Genomic DNA, 12,748 nt, shown 5'->3' on the forward strand with positions numbered 1-12,748 from the left:
ACACACACACACACACACACACACACACACACACACACACACACACACACACACACGCACGCACACAAACGAACTAACAAACAGAACAGCAAAGGCACACGTGTCAGCTGAGCACGTGGTGCTGAATCTGCTTGATGGTCTTTGGGATGCCGCTGGAAATGACGTCCGGTGCATCTTGCGTAATGACAACAACGTCCTCAATGCGCACGCCGCCCACACCAGCGGATATGAACGCGTCGATCGCCGCTTTGTTGAGGAAGGGCGCGAGCGAGGGTGTGGCATACGATTCCTGCAGCAGCTGCGGTATGAAGTACAGCCCAGGCTCGCACGTCACCACCATGCCCACCTCAAGCGTGCCCGGGCACTCGATGGGCTCAAGCGGGTCTTCGCTCGGCCGGCACCTGCCAAGCCCGCCAGGCACATAATCGTGGACGTCCAGCCCAATGTGGTGTCCGAGGGAGTGCGGCATGAACACGCGCGTGATGTTGGTCTCCGCCAGCGCATCGAAGGTTGCATTGACGACGAGCTGCGTCTCCAACAGCCCGCGCAAGAGCGCGTGCTCTGCCTCTCGCGTGGCATTCACCCACGTGTTCCCCGCCCGATATGCGGCAATGCCTGCGAGCTGCGCGCCCAGCACAACTTCGTAAGCCTGGCGCTGCAGCGAGGAGAAGTGGCCGCTCAGTGCCCACGTGCGCGTGATGTCGGTGCCGTAGCCATGTACCGTCGCGCCCGCATCCACCAGCAGCCAGTCGGCCTCCAGCGGCTGCATGTTGGTGTTGTAGTGGAGCGTGCCCGCTCGTGGGCCAGAGGCAACGATGGGCAGATATGACTGCTGCTGCAGGCCGCACGCCGTGTTCACCGCCACAAACGCAGCCTCCACTTGGTACTCTGCCTCACTCTTGCGTGCGCTGCGCAGGATGTAGTTGTGTGCGGCGCTGCCCACAGCAGCGGCTGCACGCATCAACCGCAGTTCTGTCGGCGTCTTCACGCCACGCGCCTCGCCCAATACGTCCCGCAGCCGTGTCCTGTTGCGTGTGAGCGTGTCCAGGGGTGCTGGCAGCGCGTCCGCCAGCTGCGGCGACGCCGGCATGGTGTCGACCTCCGACACGTTGAGCGCTGCAAGCACCGGTGATACAACGGTGGCAAAGTCATCCTTCCAGTGGATGTGGTCGATGGTGTACATGGCGCGCAGCTGCTCCAGCGTGAGCGCCTTGCCATTCCAGATGGCATCGGCAAGGGTCGGCTTGTCCACAAACAGGTGGCAAGTCAGGCTGTGCTGCCTCAGTTGCGATGGTGGCGGGTGCCATGGCACTGTATCATTCAGCGCAGCTGAGCACAGGAGCCATGCGCCGCCCGGTCGCTCGTACCCGCCGCTCAGGTAGCGGAAGTTGCTCTCCTGCCAGAACGTGCGCTCTGTATCTGCGAAGAAGTGCAGTTGAACATCTCCGCCCTGCAGGAACAGCAGCGCTTCTGTGCCGTTGAACCACTGAGGTAGCACGTCCTCCACACGCGCTTTCACTTCTGGATACAGCTCTTGCGGCACGTGGACGGGGTCCAGTGCCTCATCCACGACGCCGCAGGCGTAGAAAGCCGTGCGTTCCTCCACTGCGGACGCATGCCGTCCTTGCTGCACCGCAACCACGGTGGCGGCCACGAGCGCAACGCACATCACAAACCACCCCAGTAGCAGTCGCCGTCGTGTGCACATTGAACAGCATGCGCCCTTGTCGCCATCGCCATCGTCGTCGTCGTCGTTGTAGCTGTGCGTTGCCGGCGCCACAAGTGGCACTCGCTCCTGGTCAGGCATGGCGTTGTGCTGTGTTGTTTGTGTTGTTTGTGTTGTTCGTGTGGGTTCTTTGCTGTCCTCCATATCCGCACTGAAATAATTGCACAGAGTCGCCATGCGTGTGTGTGTGTGTGTGTGTGTGTGTGTGTGTGTGTGTGTGTGTGTGTGTGTGTGTGTGTGTGTGTGTGTGTGTGTGTGTGTGTGTATGTGTGTGTCTACTCCTCTCTCAGCCTCACTCTCTTTCACTCACACACACACACTCTCACTCTCGCTCACACTCTCTGTCTGTCAGACGTCCACATCACTGCACAACAGACAGCGGAGAAGTTTAACTTAACAGATGCAACGAAGCGCCAAGAGCCCAAGCTCAACAGGAAAGGGGCGGCAAGCGAGAATGTAACACAGGCAGGCGAGCAAGCAAAGATAGAAACAAGCAAAGTGGCATGATGATCACGTAACAGCAATGTAATGTAACGTAACAACAACAATGACAATGACGGAAGCACACATGTGACTGCCAGCCAGTCACCCATGACGAGCACCACCAACACCGCCACCACCACCACCATCGTCACCATCACCATTACCATGGGTCAACGGCGGGAGCTCTGCAGCGAGCACGGCCCACGTGAGCGGGAGGCCGCGGTCGCCAGCAAATGTTCCGCGCGCCGCGTCATATGTGCACCGCTCCTCAATGTGAAGTACTTCCTCGGGCAGGCGCCAGTCCGCGAGCTTGATCTTCGACACCCCATCCTCGTCAACACCAAACCTGCAAACGTGGTGTGTGTGTGTGAATGTATATGTGTGAGTGAGTGTGTGAGTGAGTGTGTGAGTGTGTGTGTGTGTGTGTGTGTGTGTGTGTGTGTGCGTGTGTGTGTGAATGTATATGTGTGAGTGAGTGTGTGAGTGGGTGTGTGTGAGTGTGTGTGAGTGGGTGTGTGTGAGTGTGTGTGTGTGTGTGTGTGAATGTATATGTGTGAGTGAGTGAGAGCGTGAGAGCGTGAGTGTGAGTATGTATACGTGTGTGTGTGTGTGTGTTTGTAGATATTCGACACCTGTTACAGTCAACACATCACTTGATGCAAAACGCTGCTCCAACACCCACCCAGCAACAGCAACAACAACAACAACAGCAGCAGCAGCAACCCTCCTGCCTCCCCAAACCCCCCCCCCCACACACGCATAAAAACAACGCACGCACTTGTAAGCGAGGATGAAGCGCAGCAGGGCAGACTTGAGGGCGAGCCAGAAGCGGTGCGAGTAGTGGACACGCTTGATGCTGATCTTGCGCTCACGTGCACACACAACCACATAATCGCACCACGTCCGCACCCCAGCAACGCCCATTTGGCCCTTGAAGCATGAAACATGGCGTGTTGGTGGGATGGGATCGTGTAGCGATTGTGAATGTTCGTGAAATGGTGGCATAAGCACACATAACAACAACACACACACAACAACAACAACAACAACAACAACAACAACAACAACAACAACAACAACAACAACAACAACAACAACAACAACAACAACAACAACAACAACAACAACAACAACAACAACAACAACAACAACAACAACGACGACAACAACAACAACAACAACAACAACAACAACAACAACAACAACAATAACAAAATCAACAACAACAACAACAATAACAAAATCAACAACAACAACAACACACAAATATACACGTATGCCACACGCATGCCACACACGCACACACCCGCATGTTTTCGCACCATCATTTGGCAGATGTGGGAGCGGGGAATGCCGTGGCAGTGGGCTGGGTCGTCTGGGCGGTGCATGCGGTAGAAAGGTGCTTTGAATTCTGCCAAGCCAATGACATGTCCGTCGCGCACAACCTTGGCATCTGTGCGTTGAGAAAGGGTTGTTGGAGGGCCACATGACCATGTCAGATGACGGGTGGCAGAAGTGGCTTTCGTGCACGCCCGACACACGGAACAACCAAACAAGCAAGAAATACAAGGGCACACACAAGCACGAGCAATGGAATACAAACACAAAAGCATACAAGCAAACGCACACAAGCAAAACGCAACCAGTAACACCCCCAATAAACACACACACACACACACGCACACACACACGCACACACGCACACACGCACACACACACGCACACACACACGCACACACACGCGCACACACACACAAACACAAAAGCATACAAGCAAACGCACACAAGCAAAACGCAACCAGTAACACCCCCCCCCCAAACACACACCTGGGCTGGCTGCGATGAGGCCGTGCATGACATCGTCAACGGCGGGAGTGAAGATGCCACACTCGCGCGGCTCATTGCCGCTCAGCAAGAAATACATGTCTGCAATCACGGGCTCATAATCTATGCCGTGCTGCATCTCCTTCGAGACGACGCTCTTCACGGGACTCTGGCGTGTCGATGACACCGCAGACGAGGACGTGGAAGAAGAGGATGACGAAGAAGACGAGGACGAGGATGTCCGCTTCAGCATATTCTTGCGCTTGTCCCGCAGGTACTGCAAGAAATGAATGCACCTCCCTCTGCCCGCACCCACGGCATCGCCAAACTGGCTCGCCGTCAGCACACACGTGCTCCTCAGGTCAAACCACGCGTCCGACCGCTGCTTCATGCAATGCTCAATCCCAGGGCCCGTCTCTGCCTCCACCTCCGCCACGCTTCGTCGCCTCTGGCTGCAGTCAACAAGGCTGCTGTCAAGGCTGCTGTCCGCACCGCCATTGTCGTCGAGAGTTGCGTTGGTGGTGGTGGCCTCCTTTGCCTTCTTTGTTGGTGGCGCCGCAGCAGCGTCCATCGTGAATCGTGGCGATTGGTGAATGTCATGCAAGAAATTTCGACTGTGCGCGCGAAGACGAGGAAGGTTGTGTCAAGTGGATGTGTGCGCCATGCGCCAAGAGTGGACGCGCCAGTGCAGCAGTAGAGCAGTGCTGCCTAAGCGGTCGTAGCACAGTCACACACACACACACACACACACACACACACACACACACACACACACACACACACACACACACACACACACACACACACACACACAAGCGTGTCCTCAGCATTGGAGAATCGAGTGTTGTCATGTAGGTTGTTCTATGAATGTCACGGAAATGAATAAGGAAAAGTAACCAGGAGAGGAAGAGGGCATGTCTCCAAATAGTGTGGCCAAAGGCAATGAGGAGGGAACGAACGAAAGAACAGCAGAAAGAAAGAAGCATCACTGCAAACATAATGTGAATGAACAAAAGCGCAAGCTGCCACCGCACATTTGCAAACTAAACTCATCTCTTTGTTTCAACATCACACACACACACCACACCACACCACACACTACACACCACACACTACACGCTGTCGAATTGCTCCTGTAGGTCTTGGAAGGTGGGCCGATCTCTGGCCTCTTGTGCCATGCACTTGAAAGTCAACGACTGAAACCATGTCGCAATGGCTGCTGGTCATTGTCAAAAATGTGCATGTGCGCCGGTGCGGGAGCAGTGAGATCACAGCAGGGCACTTCAAGGGGCAGCGCGAACAACCACAGCGTGCGATGCAAACATCATCATATCACAGACGTACTCGACACAACACACACTACAACACCACTACGATACTTTCAATGGCAGAAACTCACCAGTATCGTCAAACCGCAAGCGCTTCCCTTCCTGCAGCAAGTTGCTGAGTGTGGCCAGCATGGGACCGCGGAAACCACTGCCCTTTTCCTGCTGAATCAAGTCAGGCACACGCTGCGTTGCCACCTCCCACATCAGCACCCCAAAGCTGAACACGTCTGCCTTGGCGTTGTACTTGTCGCCCAACAGCACCTCCGGCGCCATGTACAGCGGCGTCCCCACACCAGCCGTCATCGTCATGCTCGGGTTCATCGTCGCCGTGCCCGCCGCCTGCGAGTACGTCAGGTCACCAGCATGTGCTGCTGCTTCTGTTGTCATGGCCGTGGTTGCTGTTGTTGCTGTCGTGGATGAGGAGGAAGCGGAAGAGCCGCCAGCGAGGCACTGGCGAATGGATCCAAAGTCCGTGATCTTGGCTCTCAGCCGCGCCGACACCAGCACGTTCCCGCTCTTCAGATCTCTGCAGTGTGTGATTGTGTGTGATTGTGTGTGATTGTGTGTGATTGTGTGTGATTGTGTGTGATTGTGTGTGTGTGTGTGTGTGTGTGTGTGTGTGTGTGTGTGTGTGTGTGTGTGTGTGTGTGTGTGTGTGGATGGGTGAGTTGAAGAGCAAACGCAGCAGATGCCACACCAACACCACCTCGGCACAACACAACACGCAACACAACACACACACACACACACACACACATGTACACCACCCCCCCCCCTTTACACACCTGTGCACTTGATCGAGGCTGTGGATAAAGGCCATCCCACTGGCAACATCCCGCAGCAGTCGCAGCTTCAAGTCCCACACACTGTTCACATCATCCCTGACACTGCCGTTGCTGCTTTCCTCGACCTTCCTGCTCCTCACTTCCAGCAACACCTTCCCCATATCCTTCTGTAATAGGCCATTGAGCGACCCCATGGCCACGTACTCCAGCACCAGGAACGGGCTGCCGTTGGGATCGGTGCCCGCGCCAAAGAACCGCACCACGTGCGGGTGCCGTGTCCGCTGCAGGAACTCCACCTCCTTCTCAAACTCCTGCACCGTGCTCTCGTCAAACATCATCACACTTTGCTGCAGCACCTTCACTGCCACCGTGACTGTCTCCCACTGTGCCTTGAACACCACGCCAAACGCGCCCGCAGCAACACGCTTGATCATCGTCAGCTCATCGTACTCAATCTCCCACGCCTTCTTCAGCGCCATCACCTCCTCGTCCCTCTCCACCAGCAGCTGCTCCTGCAGGTCGATGCGCTTGGTCAGGCCACGGTAGCGGCGTGACAGCAACGCCACAGCAACACCGAAGATGAGCCCAGAGACAACAGAGGCGGCAGCCACGCCCAATGTGTTGGGCTTCTCCAATACACACCGCCCACGTGATGTTCTACCAAATCCGCGCGCGCACGTGCAGCGGAAGGAGTACACCACTTCGTTTGAAACGACGTCGCGGTCGCTGTCAAGGCGCATGTCCTTGCTCGAGAGCTCGAGTTCACAGCTGATGGGGGCGTTGGTCAGCTGGAGGATGGGCGGTGTTGGGCGTGACTCAATCGTGAAGGAATCGAACGTCACAAACTCGTCCGGTGACAGCACAATGTCACCTGACACCACCCGGTTCACCTCGTCCGGGTTGTTGAGCCACGCGTTGCCCGAGAGGTCAATCACGTCTGCTTGCAGCACGCACGTGCGCATGACACCTGCCGCATTTGGCAAGTTCACAAAGTCCTCGTCCAAGTGGCGCGCAAAGAGAACGCGCCGCCCCCACCGCGTGCACAGCGCTGGGCCAGCCTGCATGCGCGTGCTGCTGATGTCCAACACATCAATCGACGGCGCGGTGATGGTGGTCAGTTGCCTGCAGGCAGACACGTTCAGCTCGCCGAGGCCACTGTGCACGGTGATGGACTGCAGTTGCGCGTTGCGCTGCAGGTGCAGGGCGTCAATGGTTTTGTTCCGGCACAGCTCCAAGGCCTCATATTGGGTGTTGGTGAGCCGGAGCGCACGCACGTCCCTCGCCAGTGCACCGCAGACCAGCTGCACCGGCAGCGTGGCGTCGCTCGCACCGGGCCAGCCCAGACCAAGCACGTGCAGCTGCAGTGGCGCGGCGACTGGCAGCAGGCGATCCACCACGCGGCTCACGTCCACGTTCTGCATGCTAAGCGTGCGCAGGTTGGAGGAAAGTGTGGCGTCACCGTCCAGCGTGGCGATGCTGGCGCTGATGTCCGGATCTGCGTCAAGCTCAAGAATCTTCAAGGACTTGAGGCTGAAGAGTGGTGTCAGGTTGATGTGCTGCATGCGGTGTTTGTACATGCGCAGCTCTGTCAGATTGGGCGTGTGCGTGGTAGCTGGCAGGTGATGCATGGGGTTGTGGTTGAGGATGAGCGTTTCCAAGGAGGGCAGGGGCAGGTTGAGGTGGAGCTGTGTAAACTGGTTTCTTGCCAGGCCAAGGCGGCGCAGCGCTGGGAAGGACGACGACGCATCCAGGACCCCATCGAGGGTGCGGATGTTGTTGGCCACGAGTTGGATGTCAATGAGCTTGTTGTTGTTGTGGAAGAAGTTGTGGGGAAGGGCGGTGAGCTCGCTGTTGGCGCACTCGAACAGCTGCAGCTCCGTGCACGTGCGGAGCAGGTCGTGCGGCAGCGACGTCAACGCGTTGGTGCCCATGAAGAGGAGGGTGAGGGACGTCATGTCTCGGAAGAGCATTGGTGGCAGCGATGAGAGGCGGTTGCCATCGATGATCAGACGCATCACGGACGACAGGCCGGCGAAGATGGTCTCGGACAGCGACGTGATGACGTTGCGGCCCAGGTCCAGGCGCGTGAGCCGCGTTGTGGCCGAAAACAACGTGGGTGGAATGCTTGCAAGCAACGTGTATTCGATGGTGAGGTGGTCCAGCAGCGCGAGGGAGCCGAACACGGCAGCGTCAAGGGCGACGAGAGGGTTGCGCTCCATGTTCAAGCGCTTCAGTTGCGTCAGCGGGCGGAACAGCGCAGCAGGGATGGTGCTGATGGCATTGTGGTTCAACAGCAGTTCCTCCAACGCAGTCATGTCGCGGAAGGCGGCGGCGGCCAGCTGTGAAATGAGGTTCTGGCCCAGGCGAAGCTGCCGCAGGGCTGTGATGCCACGGAACGTGCTGTTGGTGACGTGGCGAATGCGGTTGTCGCGTAGATCGAGCACGCGCAGCGCCGTCATGGTGGTGAGCGCTTCGTCAGATACGGCGGTGAGCGAGTTGTTCTGCAGGTCCAGTGAACGCAGCTGCCCCGCGTGTTCAAACCCACGGGTGTCAATGGCTTGCAGGGCCTCGCTGTGCTGGATGTTGAGGATGGTGATGGCGGGAAACGCGTTCAGGACATGCATGTTGAGAGGATAAAACTGCAAGCCTGCGAGCTGCAGCGTGGTGCATTCGTTCCAGTCCCCACTGGCCGCGATCCACTGCAGATGCGTCTCATGAACGACACCGTTCAGGGTGAGGTTGCGCACGGCTGGTGCGATGGCTTGCAGCGCGGTGGCGTCTGTCGTGGCGTTCAGCTGCTCGTTTCCCCGCACGGTGACGACGAGGGTACCGTTGCCACGCGGGCCAGTGCACGAGCCATCGATGACATGTGCCAGCGCACACTGCCCCGCAGGCTCTGTGGCATCGCCCTCAGCGCGCCGTGAGCGACGGAAGTGGGGCTGAAGCGCAGCAAGACGTGGAGTGCCGGTTGTTGTTGTTGTTGTTGTTGTTGTTGTTGTTGTTGTTGTTGTTGTTGTTGTTGTTGTTGTTGTTGTTGTTGTTGTTGTTGTTGTTGTTGTTGTTGTTGTTGTTGTTGTTGTTGTTGCCTGGGTGGTGGTGGTGCTGCGTGTGCACCCAAAGGCGCTCATCATGCGGTGGATCGAGGAAAGGTCAACAGCCGCGTGCTGCGTTTGTGCGCGCGTGTCGTTGTGCTTGACGCTGCGGGTGGCCTCGATAAAAGGCACATTGTGCAATGTCAGCGTGGTGTGCAGCTGCAACAGTGTGGCATCCACATCAGCACACAACACCTGAATGGGGGGGGGATGATAGTAGTGTGTGCGTGTATGAGTGTGTATGTGGTGTGCGTGTGCGCGTGTACGTGTGCGTATGCGCGTATGCGTGCGTGTGTGCGTGCGTGTGTGTGTGTGTGTTGGAGACAGTCAATCAGGGAATTGACAACAGTTTGATTGGTTGAAAGGGCAAGAGTGTGGTTCAACTTTGCCGCATTCAAACTGCATGTATCATGAACAGATGAACACAGCCTTAGCTGTGCAAGCAATCGCATCACAAAAGCGAGTCAAACAATCCGGTTTACGTAGGACACTTGCACCCGGTGCACCACGTCCTCCATGCGCCGACCTTTGTTGCGCGATCGATTCCCATTGAGGCCGCCACAGATGCAGGTGCACTCCCTGTGGCTTTGGCACATGTGCACAAGGTCACACTACAGGCCAACAGCACCAAGGCCAGCGAGCGGCACCACCGCTCGCGCATGACGTGCTGTGGTAAAGCGGGGGGAGCTCTGTGTGTGTGTGTGTGTGTGTGTGTGTGTGTGTGTGTGTGTGTGTGTGTGTGTGTGTGTGTGTGTGTGTGTGTGTGTGTGTGTGTGTGTGTGTGTGTGTGTGTGTGTGTGTGTGTGTGTGTGTTGTGCACAGTGGATGCTGATCGGATGTGTTGTTGCGAGTTGTGTTTTGCGTTTGGGATGTAGAAACTTGGGTGTTGATTCCACAACTTTCGTGCGCTGTGTGTGTGTGTGTGTGTGTGTGTGTGTGTTTGTGTGTGTGTGTGTGTGTGTGATGTGACGGCTCTTCGTTGCTGAGCACACGGTTCGCTTGTGTGTATTGAAACGCAACAGCAGCGTGAGCGCCGTGGCACAGAGGCAACGAAAGGGACAACAAGTAACGTACAACAACAAGCAGAACATAACGGAAAGGCGAGCAAGCGGAGGCCAGCGAGCACGGGAGTAAGTCAGACAAGCAAGTCGTAGCAAGTCGTAACAAGTCGTAGCAAGTCGAAGCAAAGCCAAGTTCCGTCAAAGCAAGCCTTCAATCTCTCAGCATGTGTGCCGTGGTTGGGAGGAAAAGGGAAGGAGGGGCCAATGCCACATGCACAAGAATGCACAAGAGCAGGTAACATGGTTGTTGGTTCATGGGGGGGGGGGTGCATGGTCGGTTGGTGTTACACGCTGATGCTGCTGCGCTGCTCGTGGATGTCGTGCAGCAGTTCAATCAGGCACCCGATGCTCCAAGCCTGCACACGCCGTGTTGGCGTTGACGATGTGTGAGCATGGAGAGAGAGAGAGAGAGTGTGTGTGTGTGTGTGTGCGCGCGCGCGCGCATGTGAGAGTGTGTGGTTCCCAGTCGGCGCATTCGCAAGCAAGTGCACGTGCGAAGAGAAGCAGGAAGTTGTACCTGGGTCGGACAGCTGTCGGGGCATTCGCTTCCGTTCTCATTGAACAGCTCAGGCAGGCCCTGCGGGATGTGAGCGTGTGTGTATGAGAGTGAGTGAGTGAGCGTGTGAGTGAGCGAGTGAGTGAGTGAGTGAGTGATGAGTGAGTAAGTGAGTGAGTGAGTGAGCGTGCGCGCGCGTGTGTGTGGTGCACGTGAAGGCAAGTCGAAGAAACATGTGTGTGTGTGTGCAATCAACCAGACCGCCACAGCGGTGCGGGATGCAAGAGCACTGGAGAACGCACCATCCAAGGGGTGCGCTGGATGTGGGCTTCGTGGCGAGCAAGGTAGCGGTTTGCCTGGTGGATCGCTGGAACGTGCATCCAGAGACAACAACACGCGTGAATGGCGTGTGTGAGTATGAGAGATAAATGGACGATTTGAGTGCGGAAAAACGAAGAATGCAAGCGAGGTCACAAAGCGACATGCACGAATCATCAGGTGACATGCACGAATCATCAGGTGACATGCACGAATCATCAGGTGACATGAACGAATCATCAGGTAAACCTAAGATCATATTTTCGTTACACACATTCACACACGCAGTCAAACACGCACACAGTCACAGCCACATTCACGCACGCACACACGCGCGCAAACACCTTTTCCGCGCTCCTTTGCAAACTTGAGTCGGGCGCGGAAGTGGAAGCCAACCGGCCACAGCCACTCGGGGCCCTGGTGGCATGGACACGTGCGAGTATGTGTGTATGTGTATGTGTGTGCGAGTGAATGAGTGAGTGATTGTGTATGTTTGTGGGTGAGTGTGTGAGTGAGTGAGTGAGCGAGCGAGTGAGTGAGTGAGTGAGTGAGTATGTGTGTGTGTGTGTGTGAGTGGGTGACTGAGTGAGTGAGCGAGTGAGTACGTTCTCGTGTATGAGTGAATTCGTTTTGAGCTTGCGTTTTGCAGGCGTGTGTTATGGGTGCACGCAACACGTGGTAACTGCACCAGAACCTACGACACAGCGGAACAGCGGAACAGAGGGCCACCGTACCTGGTGATAGTTCCACCCCTTTGCGATCGCCTTGTCCGGCCCATCGTAGGAGTTGACGTAGTTTGGACGATAATTCCAGTCCTGGTGGTGGTCGTCGTCGTGGTGTGCGAGTGCGCAAGGAAGTGCGTGCGTGCGTGCGTGTTTTTGTGTGCATGTTTATGTGAGACAACGAATGACGTGAGCACTCACAAACACAGATGCAAAAAAACACATGCTCCCCCTCCGCAAGCACACATACACGCACACACGTACGCTCAAACACAAACAAAACGCACATGTGGATCGAGTGTGCGCATTCCCATTCCGCCAACGAGGAATTGATCACAGATGTCGAGGTGATGGTTGGCGCGCGCAGGCGTGAACAGATCTGCACAACACGCCATGCAGTGGTGGTGAGGTGCGTTGTGTGTGTGTGTGTGTGTGTGTGTGTGTGTGTGTGTGTGTGTGTGTGTGTGTGCTTGGTGAGCGAGCAAGAAGCGATAAGGAGGGGGGACGCACAGAGGACGTACGTTGCAGCTGTGGGCAGGCGCGCTTGTACACATGAGAGAGAGAGAGAGAGAGAGAGAGTGTGTGTGTGTGTGTGTGTGCGTGCGTGTGTGTGGTTGCATGCGCCTCTGACGTCAATCCAGCTGCGTACCTGGCGCGACGGTCATGGCGATGGCGACATTGGGCCGCAGTTGATAGTCCGTGTACCGATGCGTGCTGCCAACCACGTCCTGCAATGACAGACGGGGAGGGAGGGGGTGGTGTTGCTGATCGTCAGTGAGATGCGCATGAACACACTTGAGGAATGGGAACATGCACATAACACACACACAAAACACGGACACACACACACACACACAGCAACACACACACACACACACGATACACGCCACACAGCCACACACACACACACGCA

General features: G+C 56.4%; 4 protein-coding genes across 4 annotated transcripts in view; all 4 read right to left on the minus strand.

Annotated features, from left to right (window-relative positions):
• Window positions 1-103: 103 nt before the first annotated feature.
• Window positions 104-1,869, minus strand: PTSG_10234 (peptidase M24; the record flags this gene model as incomplete). The annotated part of the gene is made up of 1 exon (XM_004988516.1): window positions 104-1,869. The coding sequence occupies exon 1, from the start codon at window positions 1,805-1,807 to the stop codon at window positions 104-106; it is 1,704 nt and encodes a 567-aa protein (XP_004988573.1). The 5' UTR covers window positions 1,808-1,869.
• A 231-nt stretch (window positions 1,870-2,100) lies between these two features.
• Window positions 2,101-4,616, minus strand: PTSG_10235 (uncharacterized protein). The gene is made up of 4 exons (XM_004988517.1): window positions 4,037-4,616; window positions 3,532-3,662; window positions 2,988-3,139; window positions 2,101-2,555 (listed from the first exon to the last, which is right to left on the minus strand). Exons 1-4 carry the CDS (start codon window positions 4,602-4,604, stop codon window positions 2,312-2,314), a joined length of 1,095 nt encoding a protein of 364 aa, XP_004988574.1. The 5' UTR covers window positions 4,605-4,616; the 3' UTR covers window positions 2,101-2,311.
• A 529-nt stretch (window positions 4,617-5,145) lies between these two features.
• Window positions 5,146-9,788, minus strand: PTSG_10236 (TKL/DICTY4 protein kinase; the record flags this gene model as incomplete). The annotated part of the gene is made up of 5 exons (XM_004988518.1): window positions 5,146-5,249; window positions 5,433-5,887; window positions 6,147-9,085; window positions 9,344-9,433; window positions 9,765-9,788. The coding sequence occupies 5 exons, from the start codon at window positions 9,786-9,788 to the stop codon at window positions 5,146-5,148; spliced, it is 3,612 nt and encodes a 1,203-aa protein (XP_004988575.1).
• Window positions 9,789-10,227: 439 nt separating this feature from the next.
• The window catches only part of PTSG_10237 (uncharacterized protein), a gene marked incomplete at its 5' end in the record, with an annotated part of 13,675 nt that continues 11,154 nt past the window's right edge, over window positions 10,228-12,748 (minus strand). Inside the window, 7 exons of the mRNA XM_004988519.1 lie at window positions 10,228-10,655; window positions 10,817-10,876; window positions 11,098-11,162; window positions 11,458-11,530; window positions 11,848-11,928; window positions 12,123-12,214; window positions 12,485-12,563. Of these exons, the coding sequence (XP_004988576.1) occupies window positions 10,584-10,655; window positions 10,817-10,876; window positions 11,098-11,162; window positions 11,458-11,530; window positions 11,848-11,928; window positions 12,123-12,214; window positions 12,485-12,563 (522 nt within the window). The 3' untranslated portion in view covers window positions 10,228-10,583. The remainder of the gene's footprint in view (window positions 10,656-10,816; window positions 10,877-11,097; window positions 11,163-11,457; window positions 11,531-11,847; window positions 11,929-12,122; window positions 12,215-12,484; window positions 12,564-12,748) is intronic.

The sequence above is a fragment of the Salpingoeca rosetta genome, assembly GCF_000188695.1.
Source record: "Salpingoeca rosetta unplaced genomic scaffold supercont1.35, whole genome shotgun sequence".
Classification (NCBI taxonomy): Eukaryota; class Choanoflagellata; order Craspedida; family Salpingoecidae; genus Salpingoeca; species Salpingoeca rosetta.